Below are 15,948 nucleotides of genomic sequence, written 5' to 3'. Positions count from 1 at the left end.
ATGCGTTATTGTCCATGGGTGCTCGGACATCAGACAGTGTAATACTGCCATAAGGCACGGGAGACGCAGCATTTACTGCATGGATGGTACCGAAACAATTGCATCTGATCAGTTAAAAACTGTTCCAGAAGATCCATCAGAAATGGTTGAAAATAGCTCTTTGATCATGATGATGGGATCACTATCTGGCAATCTGATGAGTTGCGAGTTTTAACCCACTGTGAGGCGCATTAAGTATTCGTCATGGTTTAGATGATCAAAAACAATCATTTTCTGGGCTACAGATAATCGTTATATTTACGAGACACTAGATCCATAGGAGTTATATACGTCCTGATCAAAACTATTAGATGTGGTGGCACGAGGTGCCATCCCTGTGGCCAGTAATAGGCTGTAGGTGGCTTCAATGCTTCTGAGTTCAATTGTGATGAATCCAGAGGTAAAAAGGAATCTGTGTTTTACAAGGAACCTGAAGGTAACGTAATGCATTAGCGTGTAACCCCTTCCCTGCCGAGCTGTGGCAGCAGAAGGGATTCTAATGAGGTGCAGGAGTAAAGGACAAATGTGTTTTTGTTGCCAGGGCTTAGACGGAGTGCTCATTCCAGATCCAGGGATCCATGTCTGCTCTTGCAGGCGGGGAGGTAGGGCTGAGAGGAGAGGGAGCAGGGTAGCAGAAGCTGACTTTCTCACAGTCTCCTTGTAACAGAGAACAGAGGCAGACACACATTCCCTCTGCCTTCCACATGCGTGTGCTCTCCCACAGCTCCAGTGTACTACTAATGCTTCACCTCATGCTCCTCTACCTGCGCTCACTGACTCAATGGGCTTTTAGGATCCTAACCGGCCGCGCTCTACAACATCTCACAAGATTTTAAAGCCTTTCTACAGTGAATTATTTTATTTTTTTCTTCCCCAGCTTGGTTTCATTTCCTCCGAACGGATTTATCTTACTTTCTGACACATTGCACATATTTTCTCCTATCAATGAGGGATTAATGAAGCTGGAGAACAGTCAGAGGCAGCCGTTGCTATGACCATTTAGGCATGAGATCTTTGTGACTTTGTGTGAGGAGATAAATGTACTTCTAATTGTCTGCGTAACTATTGGCAGACTGTCACAGGGCTGAAGAAAGTGGAGTTTGCCCAGCTATATTGAGCCAGCTTGTTGTGCCTTCCAATACCATGAGGAAGGGTCTGGAAACTGCCAGCTGCGGTCTAAGGCTTGGATACATCCTGCAAATGTGTTTCCTACCTGCCCTGGCCATATTGACTGCCAGCAGTACTTTTGCAGCTCAAGGTAAGAACTTAGCACTGGGCAGGTAAGGGATAAGGGTAGTGGGTATGGATGTAGATCTCCATCTGCAGGTCCTTGCTGCCTTAGATGTCTTCTGTATGTTTCTATGTGTCCACATGAATGTGTGATGGACGGTCAACGTGTGCAAGTTCCAGATATAATTCTTGACTTGTGTGTCTGTGGTACGGATGGTCGAACCTATTGGCCAGGTTCAAGATTTCCAGTGAATCAGTTCAGGTTGCCTCTTGGAGGATCAATAGGGAGGAGAGGAGATTTTTTTTATGCATTTTGTTTGTCTTTATGAGATTACTAGGTTTGATCAAGCTTTGGAAAACCTGCGGAGAAGGGGATTTTCAGATCCCCTTGTCGTTGGGCTGTCGTGATGATGTGAGGACTTAGTGAAGCATTACACGTTCTTTCCTCTCACTTTTAGCATTTCCAAGCCGAGCGCTGAGCAATGTAAAGGAACTCATTACTGGAATGAGACACAAGCAAAGCATTCAGTTCATGATGTGCAGAGTGGAGGGCAGAGCTCTGGGCTGTAACTAGTCTCCCTGAGCTGCGCAGGGTGGTACCACACTGGATGCCAGCCTGCCTGTCTGCTCGCTATAGACTGGGCCAGGTATTACTGGGAGTAATTAGTGAGGCTCACTCTGCTGTGATATACGTTCCATAGCAAACAATTCAGGTCATCATCGCCATCACATTGCACTCCATAGGCTTTGATCGTATTACTAGATAACAGTGTACTGCTATGGATTCATGCTAATTAAATACATCAAGCATTATAGCTGAAAGCATTACCCAAAAATGGCCAAATCTTAAGAAGCCTGCAGATATAATATATAAAGTGTGAAAAGTTTTATTTGCTTTATTGGATGACTGATTCTTATCAACAGTCAAATGGTGCTTTAGAGACAATTTTTAGAATTAAGCTTATTAATTTACTACCTAAAAAAGCTTTAGTGTGTTGGACAAAATAGCATCATCATGCATTCATGCCCATAGCACATTATATTCTAGACTTAACATATACCTATAAGTGTTAAAGAAGTGAAGACTAAAACTGTAATTTAGCCACAAGGATATGTTTAGCAAACTTAGGCCTCGTGCAAAGGACCGTATCTTCGGGCCCCGTTTTTTAAGAATCGCATGCGGACTAGGTCATCTGTGTACTGTCTGCATCCGCTCCACAATGTATAGAACATGTCCTATTCTTGTTTGTTTTCTACGAAGAAGTTGCGGGATGCGCACTGCTGTTATCCGTATTTTGTGGATCTGCAGTTGGCGGACCGCAAAGTACATACGGTCGTGTGCATGCAGCCTTAGGTTGTATTATCAGCTATGAAACATTGTAACCATGGACTGTCTACTAGGGTTCTTGTGATTGAAGCAGGAGGTTGCATAATATAGACAGTTGCTGAAAATAAAGGTATAATCAGTGCTGTGAGATTTCCAAATAGGCTTCCTCCTTAGATAAAATTCTTCAGAGAAACCAGGATGGGCTGGTGGGAAACAAGATCAATAAAGACAATCAGCCAAGACATAAAGGGATTACTACCCTGAGAAGAGAATGAGACAAGAAAATCAAGGCACATGTTTCCGCTAGGCTTGGGCATGTGGCTTTAAATTGATAGCTGTTTATCAAGTGCGTTTGATATCCACCCAATCCCCCCCATGGATATGATGATAGTTCTCATGGATTGTATCAGCAGAGTCCAGGGGAGCAGAAATTAAATCTGCTATTCTCTAACCAAAGGAAGTCTTTAAAGGCATGCAAACCCATTAACTGTCACCTTAAATGGTTGGAAAAGCCAGAGCTTTCCTTTGACATGGGGAAATTGGGTAACTCCTTCATTCTGTTTGTACACTGCCAGTGCAATACATGTCTTCCACTAAAGTATAAAGTTTATGCCCCAGTTATTTTTTTTGAAAATCAATTTTAAAAAAATGCAATACAAATAATTGTAAATTTCAGGCTTGGTATGAGCTGAGTAAACCTCAGGACTTTTTATACTATTGTATATCTATAATAATAGGTATAAAGAGAAGTCACCAAGGACAAGTTCCTTTCAGGTAATAGTTCATTGTTAATGTGTTTTTTACTTTATTGAGAATAATTGCAGGGGCCACACATTTCATGTTATAGTTTATAGGATTGAATGATGGAATCTACGACATGCACTTAACAAAAAAAAGGACCTTGATTTACAAGGCTTAGAATAAAAAGGTACATGAAGCAGAAAACAGTGGTGAAAAGACATCCTTGAATGTAGCCTTGTGGAGCTGATGGAAAGGGTTGGCATGAGTTTAGTGAATTAAAGATAAAGGTACGGTAGGTGTTTTGTCCTCTGGGAAGCTGCCTATGCATATGATACTGATCCAGGAGAGAAGCTTCTGTCAAGACTGTAACTGCATATTCTCAAGGAGGTGGGATCTATGACCCCCTTATCACAAGTCTTGATCTGTAGACATGATGTCAGAAAGGTCAGAGAAGACGCATATCAAAGTATCTTCTCCAGACGTAGGAAAGAGACCAAGACAAAGTGCAGATAATTAAACTATGTGCATTTCCAAAGCAAGTAGTCAGTAAAACTTTTTTGGGTTTCGCCTTTAATCTTCATGGTCATTGATTTAATAAGCAGAGTAGTCTTAGACCGTGTAGCAGTGACCCAACAGACAACAGATAGTTTACCTTGTGTAGAGACCGAACCAGCAAGCTAATTCTGGCCCAGTCTCTACAGCAGTTGCCTCCATTGTGCTAGCACAGTCTATTCCATGATAATGTCTAATACTGCAGATTCAATCTAAAAAGCCACAGAGAGTATAGAATGCGCTAGTTCTCCATAAATTCTTTATTGGCTTCATTTGAGTGCATTACTCCGCATTTAGGGAGTATATATATATGGCATCTGTTGATAAAACTCCAAGGACTAGAAGCAAGTTCTTCCAGTGAGTGGGAGTCTGGTGCAGAAAATAATGAAGATGAGCAGATTTCTTAATGCTTGTGAGAAAGCTGTTATATGGTTCCTGGAAAAAAATAGAAAAATGCTTAGATTTCTTTTCCTTAATCAGCTGAACTAAGCAGCCTAGCCCCCATGGATATTGTCACAAATCATGGAACTGATGGGTCTCATATGATGAATGGCCGATTCAGTATTCATATACTGTAACCCTGCGCCTAATTTTAAAACGCAAGAGAAAAATTTGATGTAAAAGTAAAAAAATAAAAAAATTTATGGAACTGATGGGTCTCATATGATGTATGGCCGATTTCAGTATTCACATACAGTAACCCTGCGCCTCGTTATAAAACGCAAGAGAAAAATTTGATGTAAAAGTAAAAAATTAAAAAGCCTTCCAATGATTTTGGATTATAAGTAGTTGATGACATTAATAGCTGTCTGTGGTGCAAAACTACTGTAACTTTTGTACTGTGGAGGAAATAATGGAAACGCCAATGGCGATAGGATTTCATCCCTCAGAGGCAGTACATTATCAATCAATTTATTATAATCATCAGTTATCAAAATTCTTTTAAGATGAAGTCCCAAGTGGTTAAATGACATATTCAGCAATGCTACATCTGTATTACACAAAAATGTATGTAATTATTTGATGTCATAATTAGATTTAAAGTTTTATATTATAATAAATTATTATATAGCATGTTATTAGAGTGATGGCACAGTGGCTCAGTGGTTAGCACTGGAGCCTTGCAGCACTAGGGTCCTGGATTCAAATCTGACCAAGGACAACTTCAGCAAGGAGGTTGTATGTTCTCCATGTGTTTCCTCCCAGACACCAAAAGCATACTGATATGTTATGTGAAACAAGCCTGTGTAAGATAAGGAATGTATATTGTGAGCCCAATTGAGCACAGTGACTGATGTAAGTGATGTTGATATGTGTGGAACATGCTGGTGCTATATAAGGAAGAAAAAATAGTTATACTTGGTTGAACTTCTGATGCCCATTTCAACTTGGGGCAGAAGTCAAATGTAGATCGGCCCTGCTCAACCCTTGACGGTTGAATAACCTTTTTGCTCCCTTCCAGTACTAACATCTTCATCTACTGTGTCTAACATGTATGACTATCAAAGCATCTCACTGATGTAGTGGGACAAAGGAACAAAGGCTGAGATAGCCTAAACTTGATAAGTAAATTATCCGCTGTCATATGTGGGTTGGTGTTTTATCTATAGATCTCCAGGTATCCAGCTCTCATGATTAATACTGCTTCTTTTCAAAGTGATTTTCTAAAGCTCAAGATTTTCTGACAACTTCCAAAAAAGAGAGAGGTTGGGGTTACCTTATGGATGCAACTATGTCGTCAAATGGGCATCTATGTTAGGACAGTAGACACAAATTCTTGACCAGGGACAGGTGAGCCTGTGCATGTGAGGGAGCCAAGTTGAAAGCTTAATATGCTTGAAATGGTTGAGTGAGCATTGCCTTGGATATTACCCTTGTGGTTTCATCATTCTGGATAGAGATAAGAAATGTTTTCTCTGATTGACACGGAGGCAGGCAAGCTTTTCAGAGCCATGATCAGACATGCTTTGCTTTCAGTCCTAGCTGATAGACAGAGGCAGTGTAAGCTAAAATATTATCTGGATGTAGATTAAAAGGCAAAGCTAAAGGAGGTGACACTTCATAGACATAACGTTAGTGGCTCTGTCTGACACTTGCATATAGTAGTATGTGGTTAGAAAGCGTTTATCTTTGGTTTTAATACTATATATATATATATAAATATATATATATATATATACTGTATATGGCGTATGACACAGCGATTATGATTTTTCATAGATTTTTTTATTGAGTCTATTATGAAACAATAGAGTGTGAAACAATTCCTTCTTCACGGATAAGGTCTGGAAGCTTGATGTAAAATCTCATGCATTACACATTATGAAGCAAGTCATAAACAGAGGCATTTGAACAAGGTTCTGTGCAGAATAAAAACACCGAATACATTTACTTGCACTTATGAAGAGTTTTCGGTAGAGAGCACACAAATGTGTGTTGCCAAACTGTGTAAGGAAATATGCTCTCTATCCTGGGGAATTCTTTGGTAACAGAGTGGAGAACAGTTCAAAGGAACAGCTCCCACTCTGGAAGACTTGTCCTGCCCTATATTGCACTGTCAACCAATTAATTAGAATGGAAACTGTGTAAGGCTACATTCACATGACAGTGAAAAACGGCTGTGTGAAAGGCATTTTTGTAACGGCCGTCAAACTGCCGCTTTTAGAACAATTTTGAAGTCAATAGGGCTATTCACATCGCCATATTTTTATTTTTTTATGGCCAGGCGGACCCATTGAAATCAATGGCACACTTTTTAATGACCATATAGACAGGTACCAAATGCCATTCAGAGGTTAAAATAAGATTAAAAATATTCACCTCATCCACTTGCACGTGTAAGGACTTTAGGACTTGACGTTCCAAGTGTGGTGAGGTCATCATGTTGGGAGCGCAGGTCCAGCAAGTGTTCCATCATGTGTAAGTGGATGAGGAGAGTATTTTTTTAATGGATCTGTCCATACCACCAGGGCTGGGAGGGCATTATGTATATTAAGGGGGTGCTATGTGTGTAATTAGGGGCACAAAGAAAACATTATCCCTTCTGGGATTCCCATCACCACCTGTCACTTGGTTGAACTTGATGAACTTATGTCTTTTTTCAACCGTAATAACTATGTAACTATTATTTTTACTGAGGACCCACTATGGGGCCTTTATCCATACTGGGATCATTGTTTGCATCGGTTGATGTCCAGTGGGCACTGTGGGGGTCATAAAATATACTGAGGGCACTGCAGGGGTTGGGATGTTAAAAAAAAAAACTAAAAACTACATCAGTTTTTAATTGTAAAGGGACTGAAAAATATGTTCTATTTTTTTTACGTCCATTATTCACTCGCTAGCACTCCATAGATTACCACTGTTCTTAAAACGGATGCATGGAAGCCGTTAAAAAAAGTCTGTCACACGTCACATGCAGCCATATATTTCATTTCCCTTGTTTTGGTGCAGGGAAATTGAACATTTTCTTCCAAGTTTACCCCGTAGATTACAGAAGTTTGCTGGGTGATCAGAGAGATATTTTGTTAAGAGACCTTTCTAACAAGTAAAGGCTCCGATACACATGAATCTGCCACCCAACAAACTAATGTGGGGATGGCTGGTAATCCAACGTGTATGGGGAACTCCCAACTTCCCCCAACAGATGATTTGTTCTCCTGGGAAATAATCTGCTGCTTGGGGTGTGTCTGGCAGTAACGTTTTCCAGACTTTTCATTAAAAAACATATACACGATCGGCCGAGTTGAACGTGTATGTATAAGAGGAAGTTGGAAGAGATAGCTGTCAGCTAAATGAGCATTCAGCTGACAGCTATCAAAGGTGTATGGGCACCTTAAGGATTGTCCAAGACAGATGACCCCTTTTCTTGAACTGCTGCAATGCATTCAATTAGTTTATCATGTAATAAGATATCAACTTTATGTATAGACTACAATCTACACTAGGCTTGTTACTCTATTCATTTGTCCCAATTTTTGCCGTTTAAATCTTCTGTAAAATTAGTAAGTCATGCCCCTTCAACCCCTCCCCAAAATTTGGGATTAGTGACATCACAGTGCTTGTGCAGTGATTTTACTTAATTTAAGGAATTCAAACAAATCAGCTAATTGTCAAATGCTTTCAGGGCAGCTCCTGGCATTGACCCACTGCTTTGTCACCCTGTCTTCATGGAGTGACCTCTCTGTCTCCCTCATAATCCTGCCATTAGGCGCTGCTTTACCAACCAGGCTTGGATTGTTAACATTGCTCTTCAGCATGATATTTTTTATCCTTTCAAAGGAAGGAAACTTAGGTAGAATTTAGTATTTGTGATTGTCTATCTAGCCTGTGTTAGTATGTACTGTCACTAGAAGAAAAAAACAATGTACAGGCAGAATAAATCTCATAAACTGTGGATACTAATAAAGGAAAAGCGAAAGATAAGCATAACTAATGAATTAAAAGGCCTGTCTTTATTAATAGCACCCAAAAAAAACTGCAAGAGTCAGACTGCAGATCAGCATGGCAGTTTACTGGACACATCTGTGGGGCAGGCATTAGATTGTCCATCATAGATGACAATGTGCCAGGAGGGGGTGACAGTTGGAGAGATCTGCAATTGTATTGACGTCTACAGTTATGAACTTGGCACATAAAGCGCCACTGTGTGTTTTTCATTAGCAGTCTCAGCAAGTAGATCTTAAATGATGTCCTGTATTAAAGCAGAAAAGGAGCTACTCCCATTCCCCACTCACAGTAAATACTTCATTCAGTCTTTCAATTATGCATGGGATTCAAGCTTCCCTTGACAACAACTATTTTTATTCATTTGCATTAATGGAAACTGTGATATCGTACCATATTGGGAATGATTTCCGAAATATTTAAACTGCAATATACTGGAAAGCCATCATATATCCTCTACCATAAATAGCATTGCAGTCTAACAGATGCTGTAATGCTGAAGAAACAGGAGTTAGATTACCCATTACTTCTGACTTACGGCTTGAGGCTAAGTGTAACCCTTGATGGGGTTAAGAGAGCACAGACCTGGCAATTAAAAGCAGACAGTTACTTTGAGTGGAGCTGAACTAACACAGCTAAGATCACCAGTCCGGTGACATTAGAAGCAGGTGACCAGGCAGATGCTGATTATGAGGCTAGCCAAATTGCTGCAGGGGATTGACTGGTTTTCTTCAGATCCAGGGAGACTGCTACAAGGTCTTCAAGAAGACCATGGCCATAAAGTTCTTGACAGGGGCATAATTAGTTCAATATTTCCAGCTTACATTTTTGTATGGTTTCAATGTGAATTTGATCCCAGTATCTGAGATGGTTCCATTCAACATTCCACATGGTTGTCAGTAGAGATTTCCAGGGTGCTTAGAAAATAATCCTTTTCTTGATATACTATATATATATATATATATATGCATGCAATCATCATGTGAGATTTGGGATGATTGGAAAATCGTCCATCAATTTCTTTTTATGGTCCTGAAATTCTTTGCTTATATAAAAATGGGTTTTCTGAGATTTTTAATACTGATGACCTATCCTCTGGATAGGTCATCCATATCTGTTTGGTGGGGGTCCAATCAGAAGGCACCAGCACTTCTGTGAGCAGCGTGGCCTTCTCTCAGCTTTTCCTAGGCCAGTGATGACACGTTCATTGGTCTTGTGGCCTAGACGCAGCTCAGCTCCATTAAAGCGAATGGGGCTGAGCGCCATACCAAGCACCGCCACTATACAGTGCCTTCTCAAACAGCTGATCGTCAGGGGTCGGACCTCACCAATTAGATAGTGATGACCTATCCTGAGGATAGATTATCAGTAATGAAATCTTGGAAAACCCTTTCAAGGAAGGTTTACAATGCAATATGGAGCAGGCGAAAGGAAGCACTTCTATCTGATAACTGCCTGCTCAACAGTAGAGATGAAGTTTTATTTAATAATTTTAGGTAATAATTTACATGCAACATCCCCACCACTGTATGAGGACTAGCAATGACCACTGCTATTGCTCATCCTCATACAGATTCATACAGATCTGCTGCCCAGAAATGATGACAGAAAGATTTTGTCACCGTAGGAACAAGGATTTTGCTCATTCATTTGATCTGCAGCAGCTTTACATGCCCAGATTATTGGGAACACGCGTCTATATGAATGTCCGTTCCCAATAATCTGGCTGGTAAGTATAAATTTACCTTTCGGCTAGTTTATATGCTGCGGTATTTTCTCCGGCCAAATACCGTAAAAGTGACTGAACTGAAGACATCCTGATGCATACTGAAAGGATTGCTCTCCATTCAGAATGCATTAGGATAAAATGGAAGCGTTTTTTCCCGGTATTGAGCCCCAAGGACGGAACTCAATACCGGAAAACTTTAACGCTAGTGTGAAAGTACTCTAATTTGACTTTATAAGCCTTTGCTGCATGGCAAGATTTTCAGATGTTTGCTTGATATACGAATCTATAATTAACTTACAGAAGGCATATCAGTGCTATTGATGGCACATTTGAATTCATACTGGAAAAGAATGATATAATCATTCCATTACACATGATTTATATAGTGCTCACATATTCCACAATACTGACAATGCACTTGGCACCTATATATCATTAATGCTGTGCTATACTGTAATTATACAGTATTTACCGTACGATGGGTCTATATATCTTGCAAATGGAGTAGGGACATAAATGAATAAATTCTTTCATAAGGGGGTTATCCCATGATTAATAAAAAAAATGATAATCAGACATCATATAGTACATGACAACCTCTTTCTAACAAAGCTAGAACCAGTCCTGTACCTCACATGGATCCAGAGATCTCCTCATTCATTGCTCCAATTGCTCTGCTAGATTTATTTCACGTTGGCAGCCTAAGGGGCATGCACTTTCTCGGGATGTGCAGGGTCCTTTCTGCTGCAGCTGGTGGCAGTTGAAGGATGGAACTGAGTATATGCTTCCATCTCAGTGAGCAGGACAGAGAAATAAAAAGGAGCAAACAGCAGGTAGATTTCAGTCTGTCTGCTGTAGCTCTTTGTCTGTAACAGCCACAGCTTCTAAAAGAAGAGATAGCTGTTGCCAGTTGAAGATTTAAACAGAGCATGTGTTACCACCTCAGTGAGATGGACAGAGAAGTAAGGAAAATACCAAACAGCAGGTGGCGCTGTACAGATAGATTTTATTGAATAACTCAGTGGCTATACAAAATTTTTAATTACGTGCAAGTACAAAAGTATTCAGATCCAGGTGCTGGCTTGAAAAATGTAGAATATTTTTTCATGCAGAACCTCGTTAATGGATTATATATTCACATATCTAAGAATAGCTTTCGTTACATAGAGGGTATAAATCTGTGTATAAATCTATGTATGCATGTTATACTGGGAAAGGTCTCTCCAAGTAAGAGGGGGGAAAATCAGCATCTTGAAAGTGCTTGATGCGGAAAATGTGAATTATAACATGAGAATAGTGTAATCTTTTGGGGATACACTTTAATTAAGTGCCTACACATTTCTTGTTTCAGAAAGACTTAATTATCTCAGTGTTGAAAAGGACCATTTTATTTGTAGATCTAGCTCTGAAGTGTCTCGTGTGTATCAGTCAATAAAGCACCGAGCTGCAGATCGCTGCAAATTCATAAGACTGCATTAAAGCAATGTTTTAAGCGGCATGCAAATGAGTGTGTGTTTGTAGTCAGTCAAAAATGAGGAATGAACAGAACAGGGACATAATGCACTGTTAGACCAATTATTGTGCCATAATGAATGCTTGTCCTCTAACCTCACCCAAGCAAGACATAACATCTTTTATTGGTTTAACCCCGTAGTCTCAGAGCACCAGTATAGAGCCAGACATAAGTGATCCCATTGTACTTGCTGTAGGAATTTTGAAATGATAACGGGTTTTTTAAACGTTTGCATAGTTTTAAAAAGTCATTTTTTTTCAATCTTTGTCCTGGACAGTATGTCATTGTTTCACCCATGGAAATTGCCCCCCATATTATAATACTAACTAATCTCTTCCACAAGAGTCTCAGATTTTGCCCATAATAAATGGTGTAAAGCCTCTGAAGTCTAAGGCTTCGTGCACCTCTGTGTATTCGGTCTCCGGCAGGCTATTTTGGCAGATATCGAATCCAGCATAGCCAGATGTTACCATGAAGCCCGCTGGCCCCATTGACTATAATGGGATCTAACAGAGATCCAGGGACTACCCGGCAATTATGTGTGTAGCATATTGGTAGCGGCTGGATCTCCACTTGATCCCATTATAGTCAATTGGGCCAGCGTGCTTAGTAACATCTGGCTATGATGGATCCAGAGAGGTCTGGCAGGGTGTCTGCCAGACCTCTCTGGATCCATCATAGCCAGATGTTACCAAGCACGCTGGCCCAATTCTTTGCCAGAACAGCCTGCCAGAGACCATAGTGCTATTGTGAAACTAGTCTAAGTAGTCAATATTCAGGAACAGTGGAGGAGATGTATAGCTAGAGCATATAAAAACAGTATTGTTGGCCACAAGAACCCATCATATTGTAGTTGTCATATTAAAAACACAGGTTTCTATGTGAAAATGACCTGATTGCTTTCTATAAGTGACTATTATTATCATCGAGGCAGTTGTATGACTTTTATGGGGCCTAGAACAAGGGACAACCAAGCTCATGTTGGCTTTGTTCTACTTTCCATTCTCTTCTCCACAACTATGTCAAAGTTTTCAAAAAATTGTCTTCTCTTCCCAATGATCCTTGGTGTAAATGAGTCTTTATCTTTAGGGACTGACGGAATGCTACAATGAATAAACATATAAATTTTTCTCTATTCGTGTCCCTTTTTTCCTTTTAACTGTATGGCATAAGTCTCTCCATTATATGACGTACTATTTACAGCTCTAGATTAAAGTTTGGTACTTAAAGAGGTTTTCCAGTAATATTGATTTTTAAACAAGCGTCGGTAGGTTTCCCCCTAAAAAAGAAGATTCATGCTTACCTGCTCCACGCCACTCCGGTCCTCCTCACTGCCTCTGCTTTCTCCATCTTCCAGTGTCCCTCACTGTTTACATCCGGCAGTGCTTGGGCATGGTCATATGCACTGCTCCAATCAATGACTGGCTTCAGATGTGATGTGGCCAAAAGCAGCACATCACCGAATAGTGTGAGGAGTGGAAGATGGAGAAAGCAGAGGCAGAGAGGAAGATCGTAGCAGCATGGAACAAGTAAGTATGATTCTTCTATTTCAGGAAGTCGGCTGTGGGCACTTGCTTAAAAACCAATATAACAGGAAAACACCAGAAAGCTTTACACAGGGGAGAGATATTGACTACAGATGCCAATGTAAATTGAGCCGGAGCCACTGATTTCTGTGGATCCAGCCCACTGTTTTATGTTATGGCAGTGTGGCAACTCTTCTCCAAAGATGATGCTAGGGGAAAGAAGTATGAGGCATGTTGAATTTCAATGGCCAATCTTCAAAGGAGATGAGGCAGCACCAGAGAGAACATGTAGACTTGAGTATCAGACAGCTTTTTTTGGCTGACAAATAATTCAGGTGTATGGGTATCTGATTCACACGACCAAAATCAATCCGGGGAATATGACCATGTGTCGGCCACATCTATCAACTGCAGCTCCCCTGATCTGAACTGCCTGCATCATAGTGTTTTATGACACAGTCAGTTCTAGTCTGATTACTATATTCACGTCATCATGTAAGGCTACTTTCACACCTGCGTTCGGGTGTCCGCTCGTGAGCTCCGTTTGAAGGGGCTCACAAGCGGCCCCGAACGCATCCGTCCAGCTCTAATGCATTCTCAGTGGACGCCGATCCGCTCAGAATGCATCAGTCTGGCGCCGTTCAGCCTCCGCTCCTCTCAGCAAGCGGACACCCGAACGCTGCTTGCAGCGTTCGGGTGTCCGCCTGGCCATGCGGAGGCAAGCGGATCCGTCCAGACTTACAATGTAAGTCAATGGGGACGGATCCGTTTGAAGATGACACAATATGGCTCAATCTTCAAACGGATCCGTCCCCCATTGACTTTCAATGTAAAGTCTGAACGGATCCGTTCAGGCTACTTTCACACTTAGAATTTTTTCTAAGTTATAATGCAGACGGATCCGTTCTGAATGGATACAAACGTCTGCATTATAGGAGCGGATCCGTCTGAGCAGACATCAGACGGACCCGCTCTAAACGCTAGTGTGAAAGTAGCCTTGGTACAGTACATTAGATCTGCGATCAGATAGGAACTGACTGTAAAAAACATTATGATACAGTCAGATCAAGTAATGGAAGCCACGGTCAGTGTGGGAGATGTGGCCAACACATGGTTCATGTTTCCTGGACCAATCATGGTCGTGTAAATCAGCCCTAAGACACCCTTTACATATATATATATAAATCCACCGCCATCATGGTTCCTTATGTTGTCCAAAAAGGCTGGAGGGAAACTGATGACAAAGCCGTTCTCCGATATTTCTATGGGAACAGTTTTTTGTCTAGTGGCATCACATATTACTTGAGATATCTCTCTGTACCAAACAGGAAAACCTTGCACGCATTGGTTTTATGTCCAGCAATGAACTCCATATCAGTGTACAGAGTGCTCAACTTTGCCATCGGTTGTAGCCAGCTTAGGTATAAAGCAGTTGGCCGAACACAAGTGATATATATGATCTCAGCTTTACCTACCACTTGTTCCCAGACATCTAGTTTTAGTTGTACATTGCTTGCATTCCTGGGACGAAAAATGACACGTTACTTGTCAGCCTGGCATTCGTTTACCCTCAGTGGTTATGATTATTGTATCTAATCTGTAATTACAGCGTTATTTGGCTCATGCTTAAAACAATATTAAAAAAAATAATTGTTTATTGATTGCCCACAATGTCATAGACAAACACATTCCTGGCAACTTAATTTCAATCTCATGTGATTTTGGACTGCATACATTGGTTTGGGTAGCTGACAAAGAGCTGTTTCTCAGCTCAGAGCTTATAGTAATACTGGGCACACAATTTTACCGCCATTCATTAACAAAATGGAGTGAAGATCTGCCAAACCTGCCACGTCCTTTTTAAAATGGTTTCTTCAAAATAGACTTAAATGACATGTAAACTGGCTTTCTGTAACTCGGTCATTTCATGGAAAATTACTACACATACTCAACCCTGTCTCTATTATGTACTAGATCCAACAATTTTTTTTTTAATCTGTAGAAATTCCATTATGCATTTCACCAATGGTCTTATATGATTGATATATCATAGAAGTCTACTTAGGGACAATCTGTTGTACTGTTACAGTGTTTATACCTGTGCATGCCATAGTACACCTCGAGGGATGACCAACTCTTGGATAGTCATCTTCCTGAAGATACCATAAACAGATAATTTTACTGCTTTTAAATGGGTGTTTCCATAAAAAAAGTATATTAGAAAGTTACAAAAAAAAACCGAGAAAGAAACTTTAAAGTACAGTGGAATATAGTCTTGTCACAAGAAGGCTGCTATATATTTACACCATAAACTGTTGCTGAATTTTTAGTAGAGTATTTATTGCTTGCCATCAACCTACAGTAGGCTCTTGAAATTTCGGAATATCATCAAGACCAGACCATCCTTCAAATATCTTTGTTTTTAAGTAGACAACAGAAGTAAAGTGATTTATGTTCAGAGTTACTTACTGAACAGCACAAAGCATTTGACTTAAGATATCATATGAACCAAGTCAAATTGTTTAAGTCCCGTGACTAATTGACTCCATAGATGTTTCTTTCATGCCCAAAGAACCATAAGAAAAAGAAAAACATTTGTACTGTGCAACCAACATTTGAGTAGAAGTGCCTAAATCATAATTTATATCACCTTCATATTCATGGCTTCCACTTTTAAGCAGTTCATAATACTAAAGTGGAGTCATGCTGTGGAAAGATTTTGAAGTAATAGTTCTAAATCTATCTTAAGCCGATTTACACCAATTAAACCCGTACTCGGTTATTTGGTGCAGTTTCTACTAAATAGTTGTCTAGGTCCTCTGATTGGAATGGTTTCACATAGGCC

General features: G+C 40.3%; 1 protein-coding gene across 2 annotated transcripts in view; it reads left to right on the top strand.

The window, feature by feature from the left end:
• The first annotated feature begins 738 nt into the window (after positions 1-738).
• Positions 739-15,948, top strand: part of UNC5C (unc-5 netrin receptor C) — a 386,735-nt gene continuing 371,525 nt past the window's right edge. For both annotated transcript variants that reach the window (XM_040418177.1, XM_040418176.1), the window contains exon 1: positions 739-1,297. In XM_040418177.1, the coding sequence (XP_040274111.1) occupies positions 1,183-1,297 (115 nt within the window). In that variant the 5' untranslated portion in view covers positions 739-1,182. The remainder of the gene's footprint in view (positions 1,298-15,948) is intronic.

This window comes from Bufo bufo, chromosome 2 (genome assembly GCF_905171765.1).
Source record: "Bufo bufo chromosome 2, aBufBuf1.1, whole genome shotgun sequence".
NCBI classification, from domain to species: domain Eukaryota; kingdom Metazoa; phylum Chordata; class Amphibia; order Anura; family Bufonidae; genus Bufo; species Bufo bufo.
This window is presented reverse-complemented; position numbering and strand designations above follow the sequence as displayed.